Raw genomic sequence first — 26707 nt, forward strand, 5'->3', positions numbered from 1 at the left:
GGCAACCGCCGCCGCGTGGGACGCCGCTTGTGGATGACGGACACTTATGGGGGGATCTGTGGATGACGGACACTTATGGGGGGGATCTGTGGATGACGGACACTTATGGGGGGATCTGTGGATGACGGACACTTATGGGGGGGATCTGTGGATGACGGACACTTATGGGGGGATCTGTGGATGACGGACACACACTTATGGGGGGATCTGTGGATGACGGACACTTATGGGGGGGATCTGTGGATGACGGACACTTATGGGGGGATCTGTGGATGACGGACACTTATGGGGGGGATCTGTGGATGACGGGCACTTATGGGGGGATCTGTGGATGACGGACACACACTTATGGGGGGATCTGTGGATGACGGACACTTATGGGGGGATCTGTGGATGACGGACACTTATGGGGGGATCTGTGGATGACGGACACTTATGGGGGGGATCTGTGGATGACGGACACTTATGGGGGGGATCTGTGGATGACGGACACTTATGGGGGGGATCTGTGGATGACGGACACACACTTATGGGGGGATCTGTGGATGACGGACACTTATGGGGGGATCTGTGGATGACGGACACTTATGGGGGGATCTGTGGATGACGGACACTTATGGGGGGATCTGTGGCTGGCACTGTTACAGGGGGATCTGTGGCTGGCACTGTTATATATGTGCCATCCACAGACCCCCCACCCCATAACAGTGCCATCCACAGTGCCCCCCCCAGCCCATAACAGTGCCATCCACAGACCCTCCCCCCACCCCATAACAGTGCCATCCACAGACCCCCCATTGCCGTTCCAGTACAGTTATAGAATGTGTAAAATTAATAATGATTCTATTCATGAGGCCCCCTCTGTAGTAGAACATTTAATATATCCATCCTACTCACAGGGCTGTTATCGTAATCCAGGCCGGCCGAGCAGACGAGCGGCAGCGTCACTGACTGACGTCACGTGCCTGCGCCGCCTGCTTCATTCATAAAGTATGCCGGGCAGGCACGTGACGTCAGTCAGTGACACTGCCGCTCGTCTGCCCGGCCGGCCTGGATTACGATAACAGCCCTGTGAGTAGGATGGATATATTGAATGTTCTACTACAGAGGGGGCCTCATGAATAGAGTCATTATTAATTTTACACATATATTAGTATACCGGAGGGAGCGGTGGGGCGGGGCTATAGTACAGTGACCGCACCCCCACCGTTATTGCCGGCCCCCAGCTCCAGGCCCTGAACGAGCCCCCCTTTACGGAGCCTGGCGCGCCCCACTATATGAGAAGCACTGATGTAACTAAATGAAGGAGGAATGACTGTTATAACGATCATCCCCCCAGTCACTTTACATCGGCCTGTGTACATTGTGGCCCCTTGAAATAGAGCAATGTGACAATGCGGCCCTCAGACCAAAAAAGGTTGTGCACCCCTGCATTAGACTCTGTACACAGTATAGTTTCTGGCACCGCCCTATTGCAGCACTGCTCCCTATCACCTGAATAGACTGAGGACAGGTCATCAAAATCTGTAGGCTTGACAAGCCCTTCAAAAGGAATAGGCTTACTAATTCTCTATGGGATCTTTAAGAGAAAAAACTGCATTAAGCCTCATGCACACAGCCGTTGTTTTGATCTGCATCCGACCCGCTGTTTTGGTGGCTCTGATGCGGACACATTCACTTCAATGGGGCCGCAAAAGATGCGGACAGCACTCTGTGTGCTGGTCGCATCCGTTGCTCCGTTCCGTGGTCCGCAAAAAAATATAACCTGTCCTATTCTTGTCCGTGTTTTGTGGACAAGAATAGGCAGTTATATTAATGGCTGTCCGTGCCGTTCCACAAATTGCGGAACGCACATGGAAGCCATCCGTGTTTTGCAGACCACAAAACACACAACGGTCGTGTGCATAAGGCCTTAGGATGTAGAGCTCAGCGTAATAACAGCTATATGATGGGACATAAAATAGTGATGCACATACTTATAGCTCCAGAGCCCAAAGGAAGACTGAGCACAAGCACGGTATTATTAGGGGTCACAGATGCCCAAAACCTTTAGGAAAAGGGGAGCATGAGAAAAGGCAAATATTTTTATCTATAAAATGTTTTTTAACATCAATATCCATTGACAGATCTGTATGGAGAGAAAAAAAAAAGAAACAAAATTTGAAAATTAAGAAAAATTGTTCAAAGGACAGAGTCACTATTGCTTTGTTCAGGTAGAACCGCACAACACTGCATCTGTGGCTTTGGCTTTAAGAGTCTAACCATACAAGTTAATGAAACATTCTATGAAGTAACACTTAGGAATAATGAAAGGGAGCAGTAATAGCAACAATAATAATAAAAACAGCAGCAGCAATAATACATAGGATACAGTACTCCCTATTGGGTATAACCAGACAGTTAGGCTACTGTATCTAATGGCTCCACTGGCAAATAAACTACCAGGCTGAAGGTCGAAAGATTTACTTACAGAGTTTGTCAGAAAAACAAAAAACATCTTAACTGCACACGGAGGGGATCATTCTCCAGATCACTATAGTTGTTATTGAACAAAATCACCCTACAGGTAACTAAATTATATCCCAATTTAAGAGCTATTTATGCATTCCAGTTTTTTACCTGGAGCTTTGCTTCTAATTGGAGACAATAAGGAATATGTGAAAGAGAATACCACATGCTAAAATATCCTGTGTATGAAGCAGGAGCTAGCATGAGATACCCATTATTTTCTTAAAGGGATTTTCCATGATGAAATGGGTCCCGCAGACCCACTGTAATTACATACCTGAAGGAGAAAGTCTGCCTCAAACGTAAAGTTCTGAAGTTGGATTGATCAGCCTCTCTGTCACATAACGCCGACGGTTCTGACCTTCCAACTTTGCAGACATCACGTCCTTTACCAAGTTATCGGCCTGGGAAAGGATGGGAATTAAACTCCTGAATCTACCTCATCTGTGCATGCACTAGGGAGAGGAGTTTTGACCATGCCTACATGGGAAGTGACATCCTGTCCATAGCTCAGGCCAGAAACCTGGTAAAGGACTTGACGTCAGAAGAAGCTGGATTTTCAGAAGAGAAGTCTCCCAAGAAGCCAATCCATGCAACATGAAAATGTATAATGCGTAATTAAGGCGCACTCTGTGGGACCCGCTGAGTCCTGGAAAATCCTTTTAAGAAACTTATGAGTATTCCATGCTAGCTCCTTCATACACAGGATATTTTAATGCAGTATTTTCTTTGCTTTAAGGCCATCCTTCATATAAGATAGGGCCAAGGGCTATTCATAGTATTCAGTATATTGAGCAGACTAAATGGGCCAAATGGTTCTTATCAGCCGACACATTCTAGGTTTCTATGCTTTTAGCATACTCCTTAAAGTCTCCAATAATCTACTAGCCCCTAAATTGGCATACCAGAATTAGTTAACTGTAGGGTCATCAAGAACAACTAACACAGGAGGACAGAGGCTGCTGCACACTGAATCTGGCTCCCCCAATCTTCGCTGGGGGGGGGGGGGAGACGGTGGACGGTTAGAAGCGCATGCGCATGGTCTTTAACCTACCAGATGCTGTGGTCACATTTAACCACAGCACCTGAGGGGTTTAATGTGTGCGATCGAAGCTATTGCAAGCAGGCGCCATATTTAAAGTCCCGACTGCCGACGTAAATTTATGCAAGGCAGTCGGGAAGGGGTTTAAAAGGTAACTTATGTTAAGAAAATAAAAAAATGAAAACACTCACAAAAGGTGCAGCAGCACTGCTCAGAGAACTCTCTCTTCAGCTGTCATCACCTCTGCTCAGATTCTCAAGATTTTAAATGTAGTACAGATTCTATATACTTTCTTTAAATCCATACTGAAGTGATAAAAGGTGAAGGGGCAGAGTGCTGTATCTATAACTTTACAGATTTGGCCAAAGATGAGAATAGTGTTGAGAAAAGTGCCCATGGCTTCCAAGAGAGATGTAATATACTTTACAGCAGTGGAAATGGAGCTAATTTTAGTGCAAATATAATACATTTATTTCATTGGCAGAAATTTTCCTCTATATATTCTATATCCCTATATATATTTTTATATCTTTATATTTTTATATATTTATATATTAATGTCCCCAGATACATCAGCTGAAGCTTATTAATGTGTGCAGAGAAAGGATTAGAATGTATGTATATCTATTTATGGTTTTATTCATTTTAATTTTAATTTATATATTAAAGTACTAATTGTATCTTAAATTATCATTTTTTATTCTTAATATTGTGTCGGGTAGTTTATTGTAGTGGGTTAGTTGCATTTGCAATTAAAAACGCAATAGATGTTGAAAAACCGCACGAATACCGCACTCAAAACCGCATCGGTAGTTTTTGTTTCCGAATGATCCGGATTCCTGTTCTTGTTTTGTGGATCACCATAGAGACTATAAAAGGTGGAGAAAGATTGATGGCGCTTTGACCACTGAGGAAGGGGTGTAGACGCCCCGAAACGAGTCTGGTGTAAGAGAAGGAAAAGCGCCCACCTAACATACCGGACCCTCTTATGGATTGCATGGCCATGCATGGATGAATCTCCAGTAAAGCAAGTACGCACATAGCCTTCAGCGCATTTTGCTGTCTGGAATCCTACCTGTCGGATCCCGCGATACTGTGTCGTCACCCGCCTGAGATTTGCGGCGGAGAACGCTCGGACGGCCAGCACCGCTCGCCTCGAGGAGACGCCACATAGCGAGGTACATAACTAAGGAACCAGGTAGGAACTGAAAATCTTAAGTTTGGGACTTTGCCTTTACTCTTCTGGCAGGAGCGAACCTTTCTGTAGGAATTGATATACATGGTGTCCGCTCACATTGGAAACAAGCCGTGAAAAGTGCCCCACATGAGGAACTTTTAGGACACTTTCATCTATTCAATTTATAGACACTGACACTATTTCATAAGTGTCACGGAGTGCGGCCACGGATTCTTTACCCCGACCACAGTCGTGTAATCAAATTGGTACCATTTTATGTTGATTGTATTTTAATGTGGATGTATTTTAGTAGTGAATGTAATAGTATTATAACGTTTTCTGACCTATTAGGTCCAAGTAAAATCATTTCCATATGATACAGGTGTTGTGAGTGCTCGCTCTCCTCTTTTTATTTAAGCTTTTATTATTCTTGGGATCGGGCTCCCAATTCAGAGTTAGTAGCACCCATCATAGCTATTAGGTGAGAGCCACCCACCTACATATATACAATAATACTATGCCTGCCATGGATTTCATGAAGCTAATAAAAATTACCGTAAAAAAAAAAAGGCAGTCTTTGTGAACGTGGGTCAATAAGTTGAGTAATTTGCTGACTAATAGAGGCCTAAAACATATTTATGGTTCTTACATAGCATGAAAGATTTTTAATTTTTAACCACTTATCTCTTATAAAATGCTGGAAAACCGGTTACTGAAATTAGAGTAGGAGACCACACAGTACCCATCAGAAAGTCTTCATGGGTCTTCTAATCATCTGTCAGCTTATTTGCAAGAAATGTAAAAAAAACAACAAAAAAAACTTGACTAAATATATACACACAATCTACAGATTATTTTAGATGATACTGCTATACTTATACTGATATATACTGTTAGCCTATACTTTCAATATTCTATTTTCTCTAAGGTCTCTTTCACACTTGAGTTGTTGGGATCCAGCGTGCACTTCCGTTGCCGGAGGTGCCCGCCGGATCCGGAAAAACACAAGTGTACTGAAAGCATTTGAAGACGGAGCCGTCTTCAAAATGCTTTCAGTGTTACTATGGCACCCAGGACGCTATTAAAGTCCTGGTTGCCATAGTAGGAGCGGGGGAGCGGTATACTTACAGTCCGTGCGGCTCCCGGGGCGCTCCAGAATGACGTCAGAGCGCCCCATGCGCATGGATGACGTGATCCATGTGATCACGTGATCCATGCGCTTGGGGCGCCCTGACGTCACTCTGGAGCGCCCGGGGAGCCGCACGGACGGTAAGTATACTGCTCCCCCGCTACACTTTACCATGGCTGCCAGGACTTTAGCATCCCGGCAGCCATGGTAACCTCTCTGAAAAAGCTAAATGTCGGGTCCGGCAATGCGCCGAAACAACGTTTAGCTTAAGGCCGGATCCGGATCAATGCCTTTCAATGGGCATTAATTCCGGATCCGGCCTTGCGGCAAGTCTTCAGGATTTTTGGCCGGAGCAAAAAGCGCAGCATGCAGTATTTTCTCCGGCCAAAAAACGTTCCGTTCCGGAACTGAAGACATCCTGATGCATCCTGAACGGATTTCTCTCCATTCAGAATGCATTAGGATAAAACTGATCAGGATTCTTCCGGCATAGAGCCCCGACGACGGAACTCTATGCCGGAAGAAAAGAACGCAGGTGTGAAAGAGCCCTATGTAATGAGGCACCTGTAAAAAGCAAATAAACAAATATGAAATGTCCACAGGAATATTAATATCCCCACTAAATCAGTGTGCCTGGTTGTAAAATGAAATACAGTTTCTATAAAGCACGTCATTCAACTGAAAATAATATCCAGTCTTCTGTGAAGGAAACTATCAAAAGCATTATGGAGAAAGCCAAAGAATAGGCTTCCAGGAGTATTAGGAATTGGGAAAAAATGTCAGCTACTTCTTTTAAAAGGACTTTTAGAAACTCTAGACTGAACTTAATACACTACTTTTTTTTTTTAGTTTGTGTACATAACCTGCCAAGCTAAGAGTAAATTACTTTCTTTGGCTACAATCCAACATCTCAAAGTTGAAAAGTTACCCACTAAGTCCAAAATATCCTCTTTCCGAATGAAGTAATGCTATGCAAGATCGGAGCCAAAAACCTTTCCTACAGACTACTAGCATTTACCAGGTTTGAATTAGTAGATCATATTTACATAGTTGTTTCTCAAGGGTCTAAAGGATTTAAATCTGCCTATTCAATAATAGTAATCTGGGAAAATGTTGACACTATACTGCCTTCAAGGGACTACACTTAAAGTGTACCTAAATTTTTAACTAAACTTTTTTTTAACTCCTATTCAAAATTTTCTAAAAATATTTTTTTGTAGTACAATTTTTTTAAAATTACTTTTCCATGTAAAATAGGCACCTGAAGTTCTGGTGCCTGTCGCTCTTTAGAATCCATACTCCCATACAGCGCTGTGTATGGACTCCCCTGCAGACGCACTGGGTGCTGTACAGGCTGGTGCATCACTCCTCCTGCCTGTACCAGCACTGCTTCACTAATGCCTAGCATACATGGGCAACGTCAGGCTTTAGCAGAGAGGGCACAAGCAGGAAGCACTGTTTTATGTGAGCCCCTGACCTGTGCTCACTTTACTTTGCTAATAGCACGCACTGATGCTGGCGGCTTCGAGCTGGTGGAGTAAGCGCAGGGCAGGAGCACATATGATATCACTCTCCTACTTGTGCCCTCTCTGCTGAAGACTGACATATCCCACATATGGTAGGCTTTAGCGGAGCAGTGCTGGTACAGGCAGGAGGAGCAATGCCTCAGCCTGTACAGCACCCAGTGTGGTCTGCAGGGGTGTCTGTGTTCCCATACACAGCGCTGCATGGGAGTATGGATTGTAAAGCGTGATAGGTACTGTGAGGAATATGGATTATCATTTACTGTCAGCCATGTTCCCACACAGACCGGTGAGGAATATGGATTATTATTTACTGTCAGCCATGTTCCCACACCAACCATCTGCTGTCATATAGCAGAGGTAGTGAACTCCACAGGGGGCCCTGCTTCAAAGCCCAGCCAAATGGCAGAGAACTTCTAGCAGGCCACCTTTGTTTACATCTTACACCTCCATACAGACAGCCAGGAACCCAGCTAATGGAACAGGAAAAACCTCTCTGCAGGGAATCTTAGCCATTCACCACTTCAATCAAATTATCAGACACATTGGAGCCGGCGATTCATAAGGAATTATTAATCGCCCGTCCATCACAGGCATAAACCAGATACATATTTGCATCCCTGTGGACACGCTGAACAAGCCCGAGGTCAAAGTTTGGTGGTGGGATGCCAGGGAGGGGAGATATACATATCTCCCCACAGAAACCAAATTACGGTACCATGCTTGGACTCTACTGGTAGCCGGAACCATTGGTTCCAGAACCACCTCCCTGCGACATTCTGGTCTAGAGTCATGAGCCCTAATCAGTTTTGTGGCTCATTTGCTGCCAGCCACATAAGAGGGGGAGTGGACTCCTCCGAGAGGCTGGGAGGGGAAGGGCCGGCTACAGATCAAAAGGCTTGTGCCTGCAAGCGGGAGTGTCTTTTCTCTGAAGGGGGGGGTCACATCGTGCCATGTGCTTAGAGGGACCTGCAACCTGCTGACATCACTGCTTCCCATGTGACTACAGCTAAGAACTCATCACAACCGAAAGGACTCATATACCTGGTAAACTGACCTTTTTGTTCTGCTTAACCCTGTTTGTACCATGCCATCTGTATTTACCACTTAGACCACTGTATATATTTTCTACGTATATTGTGTTATGTCTAGTGAGCCCTTAAGGTAATTAAATATATAATTTAATCTTCTGCTGTTCTGGCATCTCGATCACGAATCCCCACGTCCATTTTTCAGCCTAGTTATACGCTACTGCGGGTTGGTTTCTCACCCTATATAATCCCGTTAGCGGACTATATCAGGGCTTATATCAAACGAGAAGCTGGTGGCAGTCTACCCGGGCTGAGGAAGTGCTGTTGTTGCCTCTCTACGCCCGTGTGTACAGGAGGAGTCTGTGAACACTGTACCAAAATGACCTTACCTGCTCCTCAGGGATGGCGTAACGTCAAGCCTTGGTAACTAGTGACTATACAGTATCTCTCTGGCTCTACGTATTTGACGACTGACGGCAGCGAGGTGCGGTATTCGTCACAGGCACCTAAACTTCAGGTGCCTATTTCACATGGAAAAGTTAAACTACAATTTTACCACATTTAGAATACCATTTACTGTAATAAAGTTTAGGTACATTTTCAATAAACAAAATGGTGATTTTAAAATATATGTGTATATATTTGTAGGTATTTTAGCTTAACTTCATTTTTTTTCTGGTACCATTTTTCTAATAACCTGTATTTTTCAATAATTTGCATAAATGTTTGTTTTTCCGATATGAATTAATAAATGTATATTTTACAGTTATGTACTATTGTACCACCAGGTAATCTGCTTACAACAATATGGCTGTTTTTCAAATGTTAATTTTAATTTTCCATTTTTGAACCTGGAAAGAAAAACAGACATACAAATTTAGCATTAACAGCCCTGGAAAAAGTCCAGTGAAAATGATGGCAGTGTCTTTAAAAAAAAAATCCCTATAATAATTATCCATTCATGTTTTCCCCGCAGAGTATTAGCAGTCATAACTATAGTGTGGCCTAGCCAATTATATTAGCACTATGAGAAGAAGGATAAGGGCCAGCAGCCAATCATTGTGCCAGGTCACTGTCTGCTTATGGATAAGTTTCAATTATACAGCAATTAGCAAACGAAGGGAAAATCTCTACACTCATCTACTTAACATGTTAAATAATTACGAACCAATAGGATATGAAGTCCAATATGGGTATGTAGAAAAATAAAGCAGGACAGCTTAGTATTTAAAGGGGTTATGACAAACTACTTTCTCCCTTTGAAGTACATTTTCATCAATTACTTTAGCTCCCCTTCTTTCTGGGATTGTTTCTTTCTTCAAATTTACCGTTTTTTCTTATCCCCCATGCTTGAATCCTACTTCCTGGTTTGTCATGTGTCTGATGCCCCAGTAGGGGATCCCTTAGGGCAGTGAGATATATCCTGACATCAGCAGATCATGTGACACTAACCACACCCCTTGCTCTTATCAAATGACGCTTGTATGTTCCTACATTACAAGGCTCTAATGCAGGACATAACCTACAGCAACTAAATATCATAGGAGATTTTCCACAGGGTGTAATGGTAGGCTAATAACTTTAGAATAAGGTGGTTTCCATAAATGGTGGTATTTGGGGACAGTGATATAACAGATATTTGTTTGACTGGATACATTTATTTTAGTAGAACAACCCCTTTACCAAAGCCAGACAAAATAACTGCAACTCCTATGATCAATTCCTGCAAGAAATGCTGCATTCAGAGGAATGCCTCATAGTCACAAGGCCTTCAAAATTAATGCTAACCTGTCTTCCATGTATTTGTGTTATCTGCCATTAAAGCTGTTGTCTCACTTCAGCAAATGACATTTATCATGGAGAGAAAGTTAATACAAAGCACTAACTAATGTATTGTGATTGTCCCCATTGCCTCCTTTGCGGACTACACATTTTTCGATCACATTATACAGGTTTCGTTTCCATGGTTACGACCACCCTGCAATCCATCAACGTGGCTGTGCTTGCATGCTATACAAAAAGCACCAGCCTATGTGAGCTCCCATAGTCCCGTTTACCAGAGAGGCCAGCACTTTTTCCTATAGTGTGCAAGCATGGCCACCGCTGATGGATTGTAGAGTGGTCGTAACCATGGAAACGTGCATGAATGCAGCAAAGGAGGCAATATGGACAATCACAATACATTAGTAAGTGCCTTGCATTAACTTTCTCTACATGAAAAATGCCACTTACTGAAGTGACAAAACCCCTTTTAACGCCAACTTAAGTCACACTAAAAGGATGGATAGAGAACAAAGACAATCTACTGAATATCTACAAACAAAAATAAAACTCTCACCTGCAAAAATGATATTTATCCAATTAGTTGACGGAGAACCAGACCACATAACTAATGTACAAATCTATGTTTCTGCTTAAGGCCTCATGCACACGAACATGTGCCGACCGTGCCATACTGCGTCCCGAAAACAGTGGGTCAACAATATATGGGCACCGGCTGTGTGCACACTGTATCACGGATGGGGACCCATTCACTTGAACATTTTCTTTTTTGCATTGCGGATGGATCGTGGACCCATTCAAGTTGAATGGGTCTGCATCTGCCAGAGCAGGCCCTTAGGGCTCATGCACACAACCGTATGCCCTCCGAGACATACGGTCCGTGAGCAGGCCATGTACCAGATGGGTATATCCTTTCTACCAGGTTGGAGGCAACCTAAAGGTTGAAGGAATTACAAAGAGAAAAATTACAATTCAATTCCTTTGTATAGCTTTGCAGTTTCTATGCGGAGCACATTTACCAAATTTATTCTGAAAAATTTGCTGTACTGTTACAACAGATTCTATTCTTGTAAATTCCAACAAATATAAAACTTCTTCTTGCTGTGATGTCACCATCTTAAACCTGCTCCTCTGTGTCCAGGTTTAAACTAACGTAAATGGCCAGATTCATGTTAAGAAAACTGACATTGTTGCCCATAGGAACCAATCACAGCCCAGCTATCATTTTCCAAGAGCAGAATTTGGTTACTTTAACTACAGGCCTTTACTTTTGCACCATCCTTTTGAATCCCAGCTCTGCACATATTATCAGTGTGCGGGGTGGGAAGAGATTGAAAATATTGCTCATCATAAAAGCCAACAGAACATGATGACCCCATTAACAGTGTTGTGACCTGTTTTAAATGGAAGCCATGAAACAGATGTGAACAATAACTTTTTTTTTTTTTGCTAAAATGGTCAACAATACACATTATAACATTAACTATCACCAGACATTAAAGTAAAATGTTATGCATTGAAAACTAAAAAGATTACATTTGCCAGGAACAATTGGTCAGCCTTCATATTCAAAGCATTACTCCATAAAGAAGATCCTGTGGACCAATTCACTCTTCTGTAAATCACATCCCATGCAATCTGCCTTAAGCAGTCATGCAGATTGCCTCAATCTTCTTTGAAGAGGTGCCTAATAACAGTCTTAAGATATTTTCATTGACTATGCAATTCATATGTCACTTTATACCAAGCAAATGAAGTAACCGTTGTGCTCCCAGTAAGTTGAACTTGCAGTCCTTTCTCTACTCCTACAAATGTTAGGCAGGCTTCATAGTGAGGGGGAATTTATTAGGCTTTACACTCCAGAATTTTGACTTTGAAAAGTCAAAAAAATAGGGCTAAGTTTTACGGCTTATTTGCATTTTTACACCACTCACTCAAGATTTGAAAAGAGAGCATGATTAGCCTGGCAACCTGATTTAAGCTAGATTTATCAACTGACAAAAATTATTGTAATCGTACCATATTAAAGGGTGGCTTAGGCTAGTTTCACATTTACAACAAGAGAAACAGCGGGCTGTTCCAGGAGAATAGTCTGCCGGAGATCTCTAGATCTGGCATTGCTAGGCAGTACCCCAGAATGCCCCGACAGACCCCATTATAGTTATCTTGACGATACTCAGCATATTTGCTGGGTAACAACCGCATTTCCACCGGTCCCCATTATGGTTAACGTGGCTGGCGGGCATTTCGGTACCACCGGACAATGTCGGATGTAGAGAACTCCTGCAGGCTCTTTGCCGGAACAGCCTGCCAGATCTCGTTGCAAATGTGAAACTAGCCTTAGAAAGTGCAGTAACATTTCAAGACTTAAAGAGATTCTTTCACCAGGTTTTGGCCTATAGAGATATGGACATGCACGGCTAGATCGTCGCTAGCATGTCCGCAATATATCTGTCCTATAGGGCTGTGTGCTTTTAATTTCTTTAAAAAAGGATTTTATAGATATGCAAATGAGTCTTGAATGTGTCCAAGGGGCTGCACTAACCTTACTTGTGCCCAGCCGTGCCCAGTCACGCCCGCCTGTGAAGGAACCCAGCACCGCCTATGTCCTCCGAATCTCCTCCTTTCATCAACGATAGATAGCCGTAATCTCGCGATGCGCGAGAGCGCGCATGCGCAGTTCTTTCCCTCAGGCTGATGCCAGCACAGGGAAGGAACACTATACCGGCACTGCGCATGCGCAATCTGATAAATGTGAAACATAATACGACAATGTAGACTACTGCAAATCTGACTTTCATCCATGATAAATCTTCCTGTTTTTTTTTCTGTCCATTTTGCCTACTGTGGTGGTTTTTGACAGCCATTTTTTGGTGATTTTCTTTTTTTTTCTAAGGGAATTTAGAAACCCTGTACACATGCGTTTTTAGCAATTTGTTCCAAGTTTTTTGGGTTGATAGTATTTTTTTTCTCTTTTTGTTCATTGTAGCATTTTTTTCAACACAAAAACTTTAAAAAAAAAGTACAAAAATCCCACATGTAACATGAAAAAAAAGGGCTTTATAACCCCAATTTATGCAGCCCTTAGAATAAAATTGGAATGGAATAGAAAGTAATATGAGAATCAGAATGAACACATCTCTTATCCAAAAAATCTAATCACATGTGCATTGTTTTAAAATTGTTAAACTGGATATTTTTTTTTATTTGCAAAGAATGTAAATTTAGTATCAGTTTTTGGAACCGACCCATATCTAAAAAAAAAAAAAAAAAAAGCCTGTGTCTGAAACATACAAGAATATGGAGTCATCATTGTCCAGGGCCTACATGATAGCATCACAGGGAAATTCATGGCAAAATCTGTTTAAAAGCACACCTAGGATTAAAATGAATTAGTAGGATTGGACTACACAGGTTTTCTCTGTACTTTGGAACCATGGAAACATATGCGTCTGCATAGAAGATGTAGACAAATATAAAAAGGATATTTTTAATGAAGGCTAAATGCAAAAATCTATATTTATATCAATATCTCTCTCTCTGTTGTGATTAAAGGGATTTTTATCTGAAAAAATGTAAATAAAATTGTCCAGGATGCTAGAATTAAATGGGTTTTCCCCATCTCAAAGTGGTGGCATATCACTAGGATATGCCATCACTTTATGGTCAGCTGGTGTATGAACTCTGGGACCTCTACCAATCCTAAGGGGATGGTACACAGATGTAGCACTTGCCTGTTCTTCCCCTGCTCAGCAGCCCCCAGCTACATGACTGTGTAGGGAATTGCAGTGCATCCCTATTCACTTGAATGGGTTCGGCTGCAGTTTTTTGCATAGCCAGGAGTGCCACTGGGCAGGGAGAAACAGTGAATGAGCCCCTTCATTCTCAAGATTGATGGGGGATCCCAGCAGTTGGAATCCAACAGATCAGATTATAAAGCGATTATATATCCTAGTGATATGGCACTAGAACCCCCTTTAATTGTATAAATCCTTACCATAATATTCTTCACTGTTCCAACACCACAACTCTTTGATACCCTAATGTATCTTTTTACAATCGGATGTAAAGGTGTGTCATGTGAGCTCAATGGTTGATCTAATGGTTTGCGATATTTGCCCTAGTACCTGAGTTAATGTGCAAACCAATATATACAGTACTATTTAGGAAAATAAAAATACGATATCAATAATGTGTTCAGGGAAACCAGTTATAATAAAATAAGCAAGAATATTAAAGGGGTTGTCCAGTTTCAGAGCTGAACCCAGACATATCCCCATCTTCACCTAGACAGCCTCTCCGAGATGAGCTGAATCGGGCAGGGCAAGGGATTTTTCATTAGATCCGGTGACGTACCTGGTCTCTGCTAGGTGGCAGCTTCCACTTAACAGTGTTCCTGGTGACGTCATCAGCACTAATGGGCGGGCTTTAGTGTTGCCCTAGCCTGTAAAACAAACATTAGTGCCTGTGATGTAAACAAAACAGCTCTTGTCCTGCACAATACAGCGCAGGGCAAGGGGGGCATTGGAACATGAGATGCTCATCTCAGAGGGGCTGCCTGGGTGAAGAATGAGATACTTCTGGGTTCAGCTCTGAACCCAGACAACCCCTTAAAGGAGGATTACACATTTTTCTATGTATTCATTAACTGCCCATGTAACAGTCACTTACATCCATGGTTGTTGACATTCTTATAGACACTAGATAAAATGTTCAAGGACCACTCATGGCTGCCTGCAGCAAGTGCATAAACCAATGGAATACAAATAAAGGTGACCGTTATAAGGAAAAATACATAAATTAAGTACATTTCAGATGATTCTTTGTAGTGAGTATCAGAGAATAAACGGAGCAACCGTAATGGACAGCCATATTTTTTAAGCCTTTCATGAAAGTTAGCAATTACTTGTCTGCACTTTTCCTTGACCCCCAACATTTAGTTTGATGCAAAACCCTAAACAAACAATATGTTTTCAAAGGAGTTGTCCAACCCCCTGATATTTTTTTTTTACTAAAAGATTTAATGTTTTAGTAACCCTTTAACCACTATTGGCAAGATAAAACCTAAATGGTTTTCTGGGAATTAAAAAAATCTATGTGGTTTAAACATCTTCTGGTAGCATACTGAACATATCGCTGTACCTCTCTCCATAATTTGAATTTCCTACTCAAACCCTGTTCTTCTGCTATTCCCTGCTGTTTACAACCTGAATTTCCAGGTTGTGGGCATTTCAGAGCTGTGACAACAATAATTCACATGGTGCCGTGTGCTGCCAGCTCATCTCAAACTGCAAATGCCCACTACACCTCTTGCTCTGCAGCGACCCCCACCCACCACACCTTCCATTCTCCATTGCTCCATCCATCTGTCACACCTCTGACCTCCAAGAAGCGACTGAGCACTCGTCAAGTTAGTTCCCGATCTCACGCAACAGACACATGGGACTGACATCACAACTATTCGGCCAAGGAGCAATCACATGACAAGTGCCCCAATCTCTGGAATAAGAAAGTATTAGCATTGCAGATATATTAGGAAGTTAGAGGGTCTGGCAGAGGAGGCACAACAATAGGGAGAAGTTTAATCCCGGATAAACCCCACCACTTGCTGTAATGCTATCGCTACAGCTTTATGTAGAAGTAATGCTGAAGCAATAACAATACCTAACAACAAGATAAGCTGTAAGCTACTGCTATGATCAATGGGTATTAGAGGCTACCTGACTACCAGTATGCAGGTAGCCTCTAACACGAAGATAGCAGTAACTAAAAGCCTATCTTATTTTGAACTTGTTAGTGCTCAGCATTATGGTCAGATGTATGCCTATACAGAAAGCTCTAGCAATAGTATTACAGCAAGTGGTCAGGTTTTTAAGACTTTAGGTTTCAGCCTGCCAAAAATAAATATATGTGAATTAACTTATCGTTTCGTTTTGGTGGTGTGTAAAAAGGTCATTAGGGACCTATCAGACAATGCCATTGTTTGAATTTTCATATATTCATTTGAATTTGAGAAATTATTGTTGCATGCAAACGATTGAATGACGAGCAATAAGTGAATTTCCCCAAAACTTTGGTTTCCAAAGAAGTTTTTGGAATTCCTCCCAGACAAAGCAATCCTGTCCCTGCAAGCTTGCCCATAATGCCTTGCAATCAGTCTCTGCCAATCATGAAGGGCTATAGTTGTGATGTCAATGGACGTGTCATATGCACTAAGTAAGGTCCCTGCCAAGATCTGCCATGATTTTCTGGGCTTATACACTGGAGATAAAGGAAAGACATCTTAAAAACACAGAATACAGCTCGTTTAGGGTCAGAGAGGTTATTTCACAGTGAAGAGAAGACAAGTCAGTAAGATTTCAAATTACTTCACAGAGAAGGTTTTAGGGACAGGAGTCAATGTGCCAAATTGAGTAACTTATTCAACCATTTGTCAGACTACTTGTTCTAGTGTATATTATTTAAAGGGGTTATCCAAGACCTATCATGCCCCGTCCATATGCCCGGACCCCTCACACAGATAGTACTTACTTCACTCCCTGGCACTAGGGTCAATTCTGATGCCGGCACAGCCGCGATTGCCCAAGATGCTATGGAGGATCATTCCCATTGCGGCCTGCTATTTGGTTGCCCCCCTCCCCCCCCCCTTCCCCAGACGCCTTATGTTTTAATCCGTGCAACGGGGAGATGCGGCAGTAGCTGTGCCAGCTTCAGAAACGACACGGTGCTGGGGAGCAAGGTAAGTACCATCTGTGTGAGGGGCCCAGGCATATGGGGGGGGGGGGGGCATTATAGGTCTTGGATAGCCCCTTTAAAGCTATACAACTCAATTTATTATTAATATGAATCAGTCCAAACTTCACCACATATTTACAGTCTGCCTGTCCATCATGTTCTATACAGTACTGCTTCTGCCCCAGCTGCTTCTACTTCTACCACAACTTTTCAGGGCAATTGAGGCACTTTTAATACAGGTCAGACTTATTCAGATCAAAGCAAATGTGATTGTAAAATTGAAGGAATTGGAACCAATTTCAGGAAATTCACTGATTTCTAATCGTTAGTGACCATCACATCCCCCGTCTAATCAGAAATTTGCCAGTTGATAGCAGTGTGAATATAAACGTCTTTGAACGCAAAATGACTCGCTAAATTGACCGCTCATTAATGACAAAGACAACAAAAAACAGCTGCCTGTTAATAGGACCCTTAGTCTGCCCTAGTGGCACAAATTGTATTGGCTACCGGAGGTTTTTTCATTTTAATTTTTCTTCCCTATTTTCTGTGAGCCATAACTTTTTAATATTTCTGTTTTCTTTTTTTTTTTATATCACCATATTCTGACCCCCATAACTTTTTTATACTTAAGTCTACTGAGCTGTTTAGGGGCTCATTTTTTCCAGAACAATCTGTACTTTTTATTGATACTATTTTGGAGTGTGTGTGACTTTTTGATCACATTTTATTTTAAAAAATTGTATAAGAGAAGCAAAGAAAAAATTTCAAATCGGCCATTTTGCCCCTTTTTTCCGTTACGCCATTCGCCGCATTGGAATTTTCATTTTTCTATTTTAATAGTATGGGCGCTTTCAGTCGCGGTGAAACCCATGATGTTTATATTGTTAATTAGGTATTTATTTTTTTATTATACGGAAAGGGGGATGATTTTTTTATATATTTAACATTTATTTTTATTTTTTTTATCATTTTGTTCCTCATATGAGTTTATTATATATAAAAAAAAAAAAATTGGGTTTATCAGGGAATTTATATTTGCCATTTACAGTCAACTTTGCTCATTTTTTATCCTGGCCTGCCATCTGGTGGCCATAATAAGAATTGCAGCAAGAACACTTTCAGCCTTATCAGCAAGGCTGAGTGTTCAGCCCAACTACGATACCTTAATTGGCCACACGGGCATCAGTAGAAAGCGCTTCCGTTTTTTTTGCATTTAGGTGCCGTGATCTCACTTGATCATGGCATCTAAAGCATTTAATTACCGCGATCGGCATTATTGCCGGTCAAGTAATTAGCCGCAGGTCTCTGCTGTGTGAAACAGCAGAGATCTGCCGGCCATGACGCCCGCTGCAGGTGCAAGCGGGCGCCATGTTCGCACATCGCTCCAGCGCCGTACATGTACGGCGCTGGTAGCGAACGGGTTAAGAGGCCAGCGATGGGCTTTGGGAAGTGAAGGTGTATGAGGGGTGGTGGATTCGTTAAGGGTACTTTCACACTAGCGTTAGAAGAATCCTGCTGGATCCGGAAATCCGTATGCAAACGGATACCATTTGTTTCTGGATCCGGATGCGGATCTGTCTGACAAATGCATTGAAATCCCGGATCCGTCTCTCTAGTGTCATCCGGAAAAAAACGATCTGGTATTTATTTTTATCACTTTTTAAAGGTGCAGACTGGAAGACCGGATCAGTCAATGAGGAAATTTCCTGAACACTTGGTACCGGATACGGCATTAATACATTTCAATGGCAAGTGTTCCGGAATGCTGCAGTATTTTCTCCGACCAAATACCGTAAAAGGGACGGAACGGAAGACATCCTGATGCATACTGAACGGAATGCTTTCCATTCAGAATGTATTAGGAGAAAACGTAACCTTTTTTTTCCCCCTATTTTTCCCCTATGCTGGAACTCAATACCGGAAAACTAACGCTAGTGTGAAAGTAGCCTAAGTGCTACTCCATTCTTTGGTGCAAAATTTAAGGGGCTGGAGAACCTCTTTAAAAAATGGACACATAAGCTGCCCAGCAAATGAATTATGGTAGTTATATTTCTGCTAAATATATAAAAGTACAAAGTTAAAAATACAAGGTTCCTTACAATGCGTTAATGATTTTGAGCTCTTTATGCCATCATACAGTATGTCATTCTGACTGGCTTGCTCCAAAAATCTCAACATGAAAACACTAAAAACAAAGATGTCACATAACTCCTCATGTCTCTCTACAGAATACCGAGGAATTTCTCTCTATAATGACCATACATATTAGAAAAATGTCTGCCACATCTGGATAAGTAGTAGCGCTCCAACGTGTATGGAGCAACTCATGACATGTCTGCTGTTGAGGGGGAGCAGGACTGTGCATGTTCGAATTGAATCATGCCCAATCCGGTGTTCCCCACTGAATGATTTAGACTCCCTTCCTTCTCTGAATTACATGCTCAGCCATATCCTGATAACGCAGATACACATAAATGATGCCACAAACCTGTTGCTGGGGAAACTGCATTCCTCCCATTGTACGCCCCTGCATTCCCATTGGATATCTTTGTGGGCCTTGAGGTCCATACGTCTGGCCAGGATAAGGACTAATTTGTTGTGTCTGTGAGTAGGGGCTACTGCCCATTCCATAAAGTGGAGGCCTTTTCATTACCACTGGATCCATTGGACTGCCCTGTTTGTACACAGTAAAAAACAACATCTAAATGCATGCATTATACTAGTAAAGAATTGTGTTACTTTACATATTCACAGACATTTAACAGAAATCTAAAATACACCTAGATAAAGTAAAAAAATCCATATTGCCACAACCCATCAGAAAGTAGCCTAATAAATAATTGCCCACTGCAATCACATAGGTCTCCAGGCTCCGTGAAATCAAAAGGACTGCTTGCTCAACTTTCTATAGGTTCAAAAAAAATTAAGGAGGTTAAGGTCTGAGGCAAGCATGTGCACTTCTCTGTTGAGGATTATGGCAACACTGGCCACAAAGAAGATATGGGATCCCCATTCTCCCAGAAGTGGAACACACATCTATCATTCATTTAATGCATGACTGCTGAGTACCTGAGGGGTTATCCCTTGAAATTTATTACCCATTAAAGGAATCTGCCATCAAAAAATTCACTGTTAAACCAGGCACAATGACCTATAGAACTTGCTCAGCCGGATGTAATGATACCTTTCATGAGCAATTAAGTGCACCAAGGGTAGTTACAAGCTACTCTGTGCATCTTTGCTCCTCTACCAGCCCTTACTTCTTCTTCTTGATTGACAGGGCCTGGTTCCTGCATAGTCATCTCATGTGGCCTGTCAATCAAGAAAGAGATGGAAGGGCTGACAGAAGAAGAATGAGGAGCAAGGATCCACAGAGTGGCTTGGCCCACCCTTGGTGCACTTAATTGTTCATTTTCATTTAGATTAAACGTACTTTTAGCTGAGCTACCCCCCACAAGGCATTGTGCCTGATTTAAACAGTTAATTTATTGGTGGCAGACTCCCTTTAATTTTTATGGGACTGATGGCATGGTGTATAGACGAGACCCATAGAAAAGAACGGAGCATCTGACCAACATGCACACTACAGGAATGCTGGGGATCCCATAGATCTGTCCCCCTTGATCTGATATTTATCACCTATCCTGTAGGTAATAGATACGTTTCATTGGATAGCCTCTTCAAGATGTACATCCAAATGAACTTCTATAGCTAGACATTAGCTTCAGTGGTAATCCAGGCAGGCATGACAAGTTGTAAACACATCTCTGATGTGCAAAGGAGCTCCCGATATCTAGGACAGCCGGATTCCAATTCACTATAATCCCATCAGAAAGCCAACAATTAATCTGAAAATGCACCGGATCCCATTATAGTGAATGGAGATCTGGTGGTGCCTGGCGCTGTCCGGCTATGCTGGATACAGTGTACTCCAGTACATAACGGAGATATGAACAAAGCCAAAGTTCATATCTGTGGCAAGTTTGATATCTAATGAACACAGCCAATTATACACCAGTCAAGCAATGTATTCACTTTAGATTTAAGTGGTTGTCCCACGAAAAATATTCTACATTTCAAACTAGCACCTTGATCTGAATTCTTTTGTAATTGCATGTAATTAAAAATTTTGCCTAGCCACTGAGTTATTCAATAAAATTTATCTTTATAGCACCACCTGCTGTTTGTTTTTTTTCTTATTTCTTTGCCTGGCTCACTAAGAAGGCCGCACATGCTCAGTTTTATCCTTCAAGTTCCTCCTGAGTGGTGATAGGGAGAGCTGAGACACTTCCCCGGAGCTTCCAGCTTGATATAAATCTAGCAGAGCAATGAATGGGGAGATCTCTGGATCCATATGATGTACAGGGCTGGTTCTCTTTGTTAGAGATTATTATGTACTATATGATGTCTCCTTTTTTAATTTTTTACTTTAGTCATGGGATAACCCCTTTAAGATTTGACAACTACTAAACTACTGCATAAAGACAAATCAACAATCCGTTCTATTAAATAAGGCTACAATTTAAAAAAATATATATATTTAAAATAGGATTTATTGTAGCATTTTCACTATACTAAAACTGAGGGGAAATTAAATGAGGACATCAACATAATCATTGGAAAATAATTGAAAGCATTAAAAATATATATTTGCAAATATGTATGGGATATACAGTACAATCATAACAAACAGAGGACTTTGACTGATTTTACTTTTTTTTTATAATCAGAAATGAGGGAAAATGTCTCAGCAGAACTTCAATAAACATATTCTCTCCTCCAGTTCCATAATTGCTGTTTTTTGCTTCTACAAAATACTGTGGGAGTGTGTGCTTAGATGAGAAAGCTGGTTCAAAGATCTACTGTGTAGCTGTGTAGCACAAAGTATATATAATTTAAAAAGTTGCCTGGTATTTTTGCGAGCAGCAACCCCCAGTTCTGAAGCCTGCAGGTGGTTACCATGCTTGCAAAATATGCCATGCAAGGACATTTGTAACAGGCATAATGAAAGCTCAGAATATTGTGCAATGCAACGCTCTTCTTATTGGCCACGGTAGTCAATGCGATTTGGAAGTGGTATTAAAGTTTTCTGTGTTGCTCGCTTTGATGAAGGCTTTGTATTCTCTCCATTGCTATTCTGAACGCAGCACTTCAAAGCTGACTGGTTGATTTACAAAATAAATTGGATTGAGATGTACACATACTGTAGCTCAAGAGTACCAAACAGATTCCAGCCAAGCCTAGAGTGAAGCAAATATTATAAAACTTGATTACAAGTGGTTACTAAAAGTACCAACCAAAATCTACGTCATCAGTCATGAATAATTTTAACTTTTGCTTTAGAATTACCTGAGAAGTCAGTTATTTATAATGTTTGGTAAATATCTGGTCATATAGACATTTTTTTCTAAACAATTTCACAATTAAAAATGTAAATAGATTACAAACACTCATCAGATGAAGTAAAATTATTTTTACTATGGCCAGCCAAAAACAGTCATCTGTTAATATATCGTACTAATGTTGGTGGACCCAATATCCACGCTCTGATGTTTCTAACAAAATGCTTCAAAGATCTGACTAATCCACCATCATGATTCATGTTGCCAATGTGGAGAAGTTCCCTCCTAACCAGGGGCAACTTTTAGGTCTAGCAATGGCTCTGGCGCAGAAACCGCTATGGTAAAATTACCTTCAGCATAGCACTTGTATATAGACATTTTTTTTTAGACTGTTACAGACATTAGAAAGCCATCCAACGAAAGCAAAATCTGCCACCAAATAACTACTGTCTATGACAACTTTTAATAAGATCTATAAGTACACAAATTCTGTACCTTCTGGAGTACAATAGACTGCACAATGCATTCAGAAAGTCTTCAGATCCTTTCACATTTTGTTATGTTGTGGCTTTGTGCTAAAATTTTAAAAATAAATACAAAAATCTAGATTCCCCCCCATCAATCTGTATTTTGGTACCCTATAATAAGAAGGTAAAAACGGATTTTAGAAATTTTAGCAAATTTATTAAACACTAAAATTTCACATGGAAATAAATATTCAGACCCTCTGCTATGATACTTGATATTTAGCCCCAGAAGCCTCCCATTTCACTTGATCATCACAGGAGTCCACCTGTGGCAAATTCAGTTGATTGGGAAAGATCTGGAAAGACACACCCCTATAGAATTATATATATATATATATATATATTATATATATTGTAACGGAACGCCTAGCACCCCGACCGGGTACCTCCGTTGAATGGATGCTCCTAGTGCTTTCCGAGGACTCAAAAGCACTCCACTTAACACCGTACGCACTGTAGACCCCACGAACCGCCGAAGCTTGGTTGAGGTCTCACAGTCTCCTACTCACCCTGGACCTATGACAAGGCTCCAGGCTCCAGTGGGTGAACCTCTCCTACATCCAGAGAGCAGGAACCAGGAACAAGCTCTTACAAGAGCTAGTAGTAAAGCCAGGGGAGTATAGCAAATCTCCCAGCGTATAGCAATCCCCAGCGTCGATCAATTACCCAAACACCAGCCTCAACATGATGAAGGATAAAACAGGAACACTTTATTGAGGGCTACCCGCCCGTATTTATGCACAACCCCATCTGGTGGACACGCCCCTAGGGGACCAGAATGAAGACTGTGACACAGGACAGATATGCAGCACTGCAGGATACACAGAGACAATACATCCCCACAATGCATCATGGTTTCCTCCTCTCTGCCCTGGAGACACCCGAGGATTAATCCAATTATCTCTCAGGACAAAGGGGAATGGCCAATACACACGTGGGGACAATGGAACAGACATCACTTACTCAAACATACAATGTCCCACCCTTTACAATACACATAGACATTTACCATATTCCCAGACAGCTCAAGTCTGAGTGCATATTATTAGGTGAATGACACTCAGACAACATGAATACAATAAAATGAGCTAACTGGGTACCCTCACATAACATACAATACAATTACACAGACAGATGGTTCTGTCACACATCTCAAAACCCCACATGTCCCCATATGGCTTGGATCTGAGCGCTCAGATGCCACAAACACAGTCAAATCGCCATGGGGTTTAAGTTTTGCATGGGCTGATGAGAGGGCCCATAATCCTGGGGCAAGAGGCTGGTAGCCAGGCCCCTCCAAAACCCAGTGGCGAGGTTGGTTTCGCTATATATATGTATATGTATTTCGCCATGGTGATCTGCACCTACAGGCAGGTTGTGCTGACCCAACCCCTTATTTTTTTCTTTGTAGTATATATTGGAGGCGTGGCGATCTCCTTGGAGTCATTGCACACCTGACCAGTTAATCTGTCCTTGAGGCTGGTTTTAAAGTCAGTATAAAACTGAGTCTGCTTGTATAGAACCTACCATTAGCCATCTGGCTCCAGGAGAAGTATATGGTGGGTTCAGCATGCATGTTGGTACTTGCATCCCTGGATCCGATGAAAGCTGTAATGGCACCGGACGGGGTTACAAGCAAAGTGTACTTGGCTTGCATGCTGACCTGCATTCCCTGGATTTTATGTGGCTGTCATGGCCCATGAACAGGTAGGAACAAGAGTTAGGGACCACTCATGAGACGACCTTGACGGGGTGAGTGGCTTACTATGCTTTGGCCAAGATATAAACCAATGTCTCATCCAGCATGGAGGGCAGAGTGCTGGATGTAGTGTGCGATCACATTTGCATTTTCCGTTTGTATATATGTGTATATATATATATATTAGGGTTGTTGCGGGTATCGAAATTTCGATACCCAATCGATACTTTTGTCCCGGTATCGATACGATACCGGGATTTCCGTTTTTTCGATACTGGGCTGCGCTTCTGCGCAGTCTAGTATCTCTGAACATGAGCGCGCTGCTATCGGCGCGCTCATGTTCTCTCTCAGCAGCACGGGGAGAAGGAAGCTGTCCTCCCTCCCCCTGTGCTGCTGCCGCTGCCACCAATGAGAAGAGAGGGGCGGAGGAGGGGCGGCAATGAGAAGAGAGGGGCTGGAGGAGGGGCGGCAATGAGAAGAGAGGGGCGGAGGAGGGGCGGGCGCACTGCGCCACCAATGATAGGATTACTTTCGGAGCGATGGGAGGAGACATCAGCTTCACTAGTGGGCGTTCCTTTTCCCTGCGCTGCGATTGGACAGCGCTACAGCCAGGGAGAAGGAACGCCCACTAGTGAAGCTGATGTCTCCTCCCATCGCTCCGATAGTAATCAGCAGCATGTGGAGCAGGAGAGGAGACAGTAATGGGGCACTGCGGGCGAACGGAGCGGCGCCCAGGACTAATGGTGAGTGCTGAGACATCGCTGGGCGCCGCTCTGTGTGGCCTAATAGTGAAAGTCTGGACTCATATACAGTAGTCAGTCTTTAACACATACAGGAGGCGGGTGCCGGCAGCAGAATCGCATTGCCGGCACCCTGCCCCTGACAGGGAGCTGCGATCAGCGGCAGTTAACTGCCGCTGATCTGCTAGTACCCGCCTCCTGTATAAAGGGGTAAAATCATTGGTGGTGCAGTGCACCCCCTCCCCCTCAATCCCCCCATCCCATTAAAATCATTGGTGGCACAGTGCGCCGGCCCCTCTCAACCCTCCAGTATTAAAATCATTGGTGGCAGTGGCCACAGGGACCTCTCCACTCCCCCTCATTGGTGGTGCAGTGGCAGCTTCTGATCGGAGCCCCAGCTGTGTAAGCCTGGGGCTCCGATCCGTTACCATGGCAGCCAGGACGCCACAGAAGCCCTGGTTGCCATGGTAACAAAGCACAGAGCAGCAGGGACAGTGTGGAGTCCTATTCACCCTGATAGAGATCTATCAGGGTGAATAGGAAAAGGGATGAAAGATCCCAGGTTCTAGCCCCTAAGGGGGGAAATAGTTATTAAATAAAAAGTTTAAAAAAAAAACAAAACACTAAAATATGAAGAAGTATAAATCACCCCCCTTTTCCCAATTTCACATATAAAATATATAAATAAACATATTACATCGCCACGTCAGAAAAGTCCAAACTATTAAAATATAAAAAAAAAATCTAGGTGGTGAATGCCGGAACAGAAAAAATAAAATAAAAACTGCGCGATTCGCCATTTTTAAAAATGAGGAATGCACGTGGCTTTTTTTGTTTATTTTTTTCGCGTGGTATCGAATGGTATCGAGTATCGCAATACTTTTTCATGGTATCGAAACCGAATCAAAAATTTGGTATCGCAACAACTCTAATATATATATATATATATATATATATATATATATATACACACACACACACACACACACACACACACATATACACATACATACACATACACACTGCTCAAAAAAATAAAGGGAACACAAAAATAACATCCTAGATCTGAGTTAATTAAATATTCTTCTGAAATACTTTGTTCTTTACATAGTTGAATGTGCTGACAACAAAATCACACAAAAATTAAAAAATAGAAATCAAATTTTTCAACCCATGGAGGTCTGGATTTGGAGTCACACTCAAAATTTAAGTGGAAAAACACACTACAGGCTGATCCAACTTTGATGTAATGTCCTTAAAACAAGTCAAAATGAGGCTCAGTAGTGTGTGTGGCCTCCACGTGCCTGTATGACCTCCCTACAACGCCTGTGCATGTTCCTGATGAGGTGGCGGACGGTCTCCTGAGGGATCTCCTCCCAGACCTGGACTAAAGCATCTGCCAACTCCTGGACTGTCTGTGGTGCAACGTGGCGTTGGTGGATAGAGCGAGACATGATGTCCCAGATGTG

The 26707-nt window shown here is 42.3% G+C and overlaps 1 protein-coding gene across 7 annotated transcripts in view; it reads right to left on the reverse strand.

The window, feature by feature from the left end:
• Positions 1–26707, reverse strand: part of ARID1B (AT-rich interaction domain 1B) — a 600716-nt gene that overhangs the window by 537443 nt on the left and 36566 nt on the right. For all 7 annotated transcript variants that reach the window (XM_040429372.1, XM_040429374.1, XM_040429373.1 and 4 more), the window contains exon 2: positions 19419–19604. In XM_040429372.1, coding sequence (XP_040285306.1) covers positions 19419–19604 — 186 coding nt within the window. The remainder of the gene's footprint in view (positions 1–19418; positions 19605–26707) is intronic.

The sequence above is a fragment of the Bufo bufo genome, chromosome 4, assembly GCF_905171765.1.
Source record: "Bufo bufo chromosome 4, aBufBuf1.1, whole genome shotgun sequence".
Lineage (NCBI taxonomy): Eukaryota > Metazoa > Chordata > Amphibia > Anura > Bufonidae > Bufo > Bufo bufo.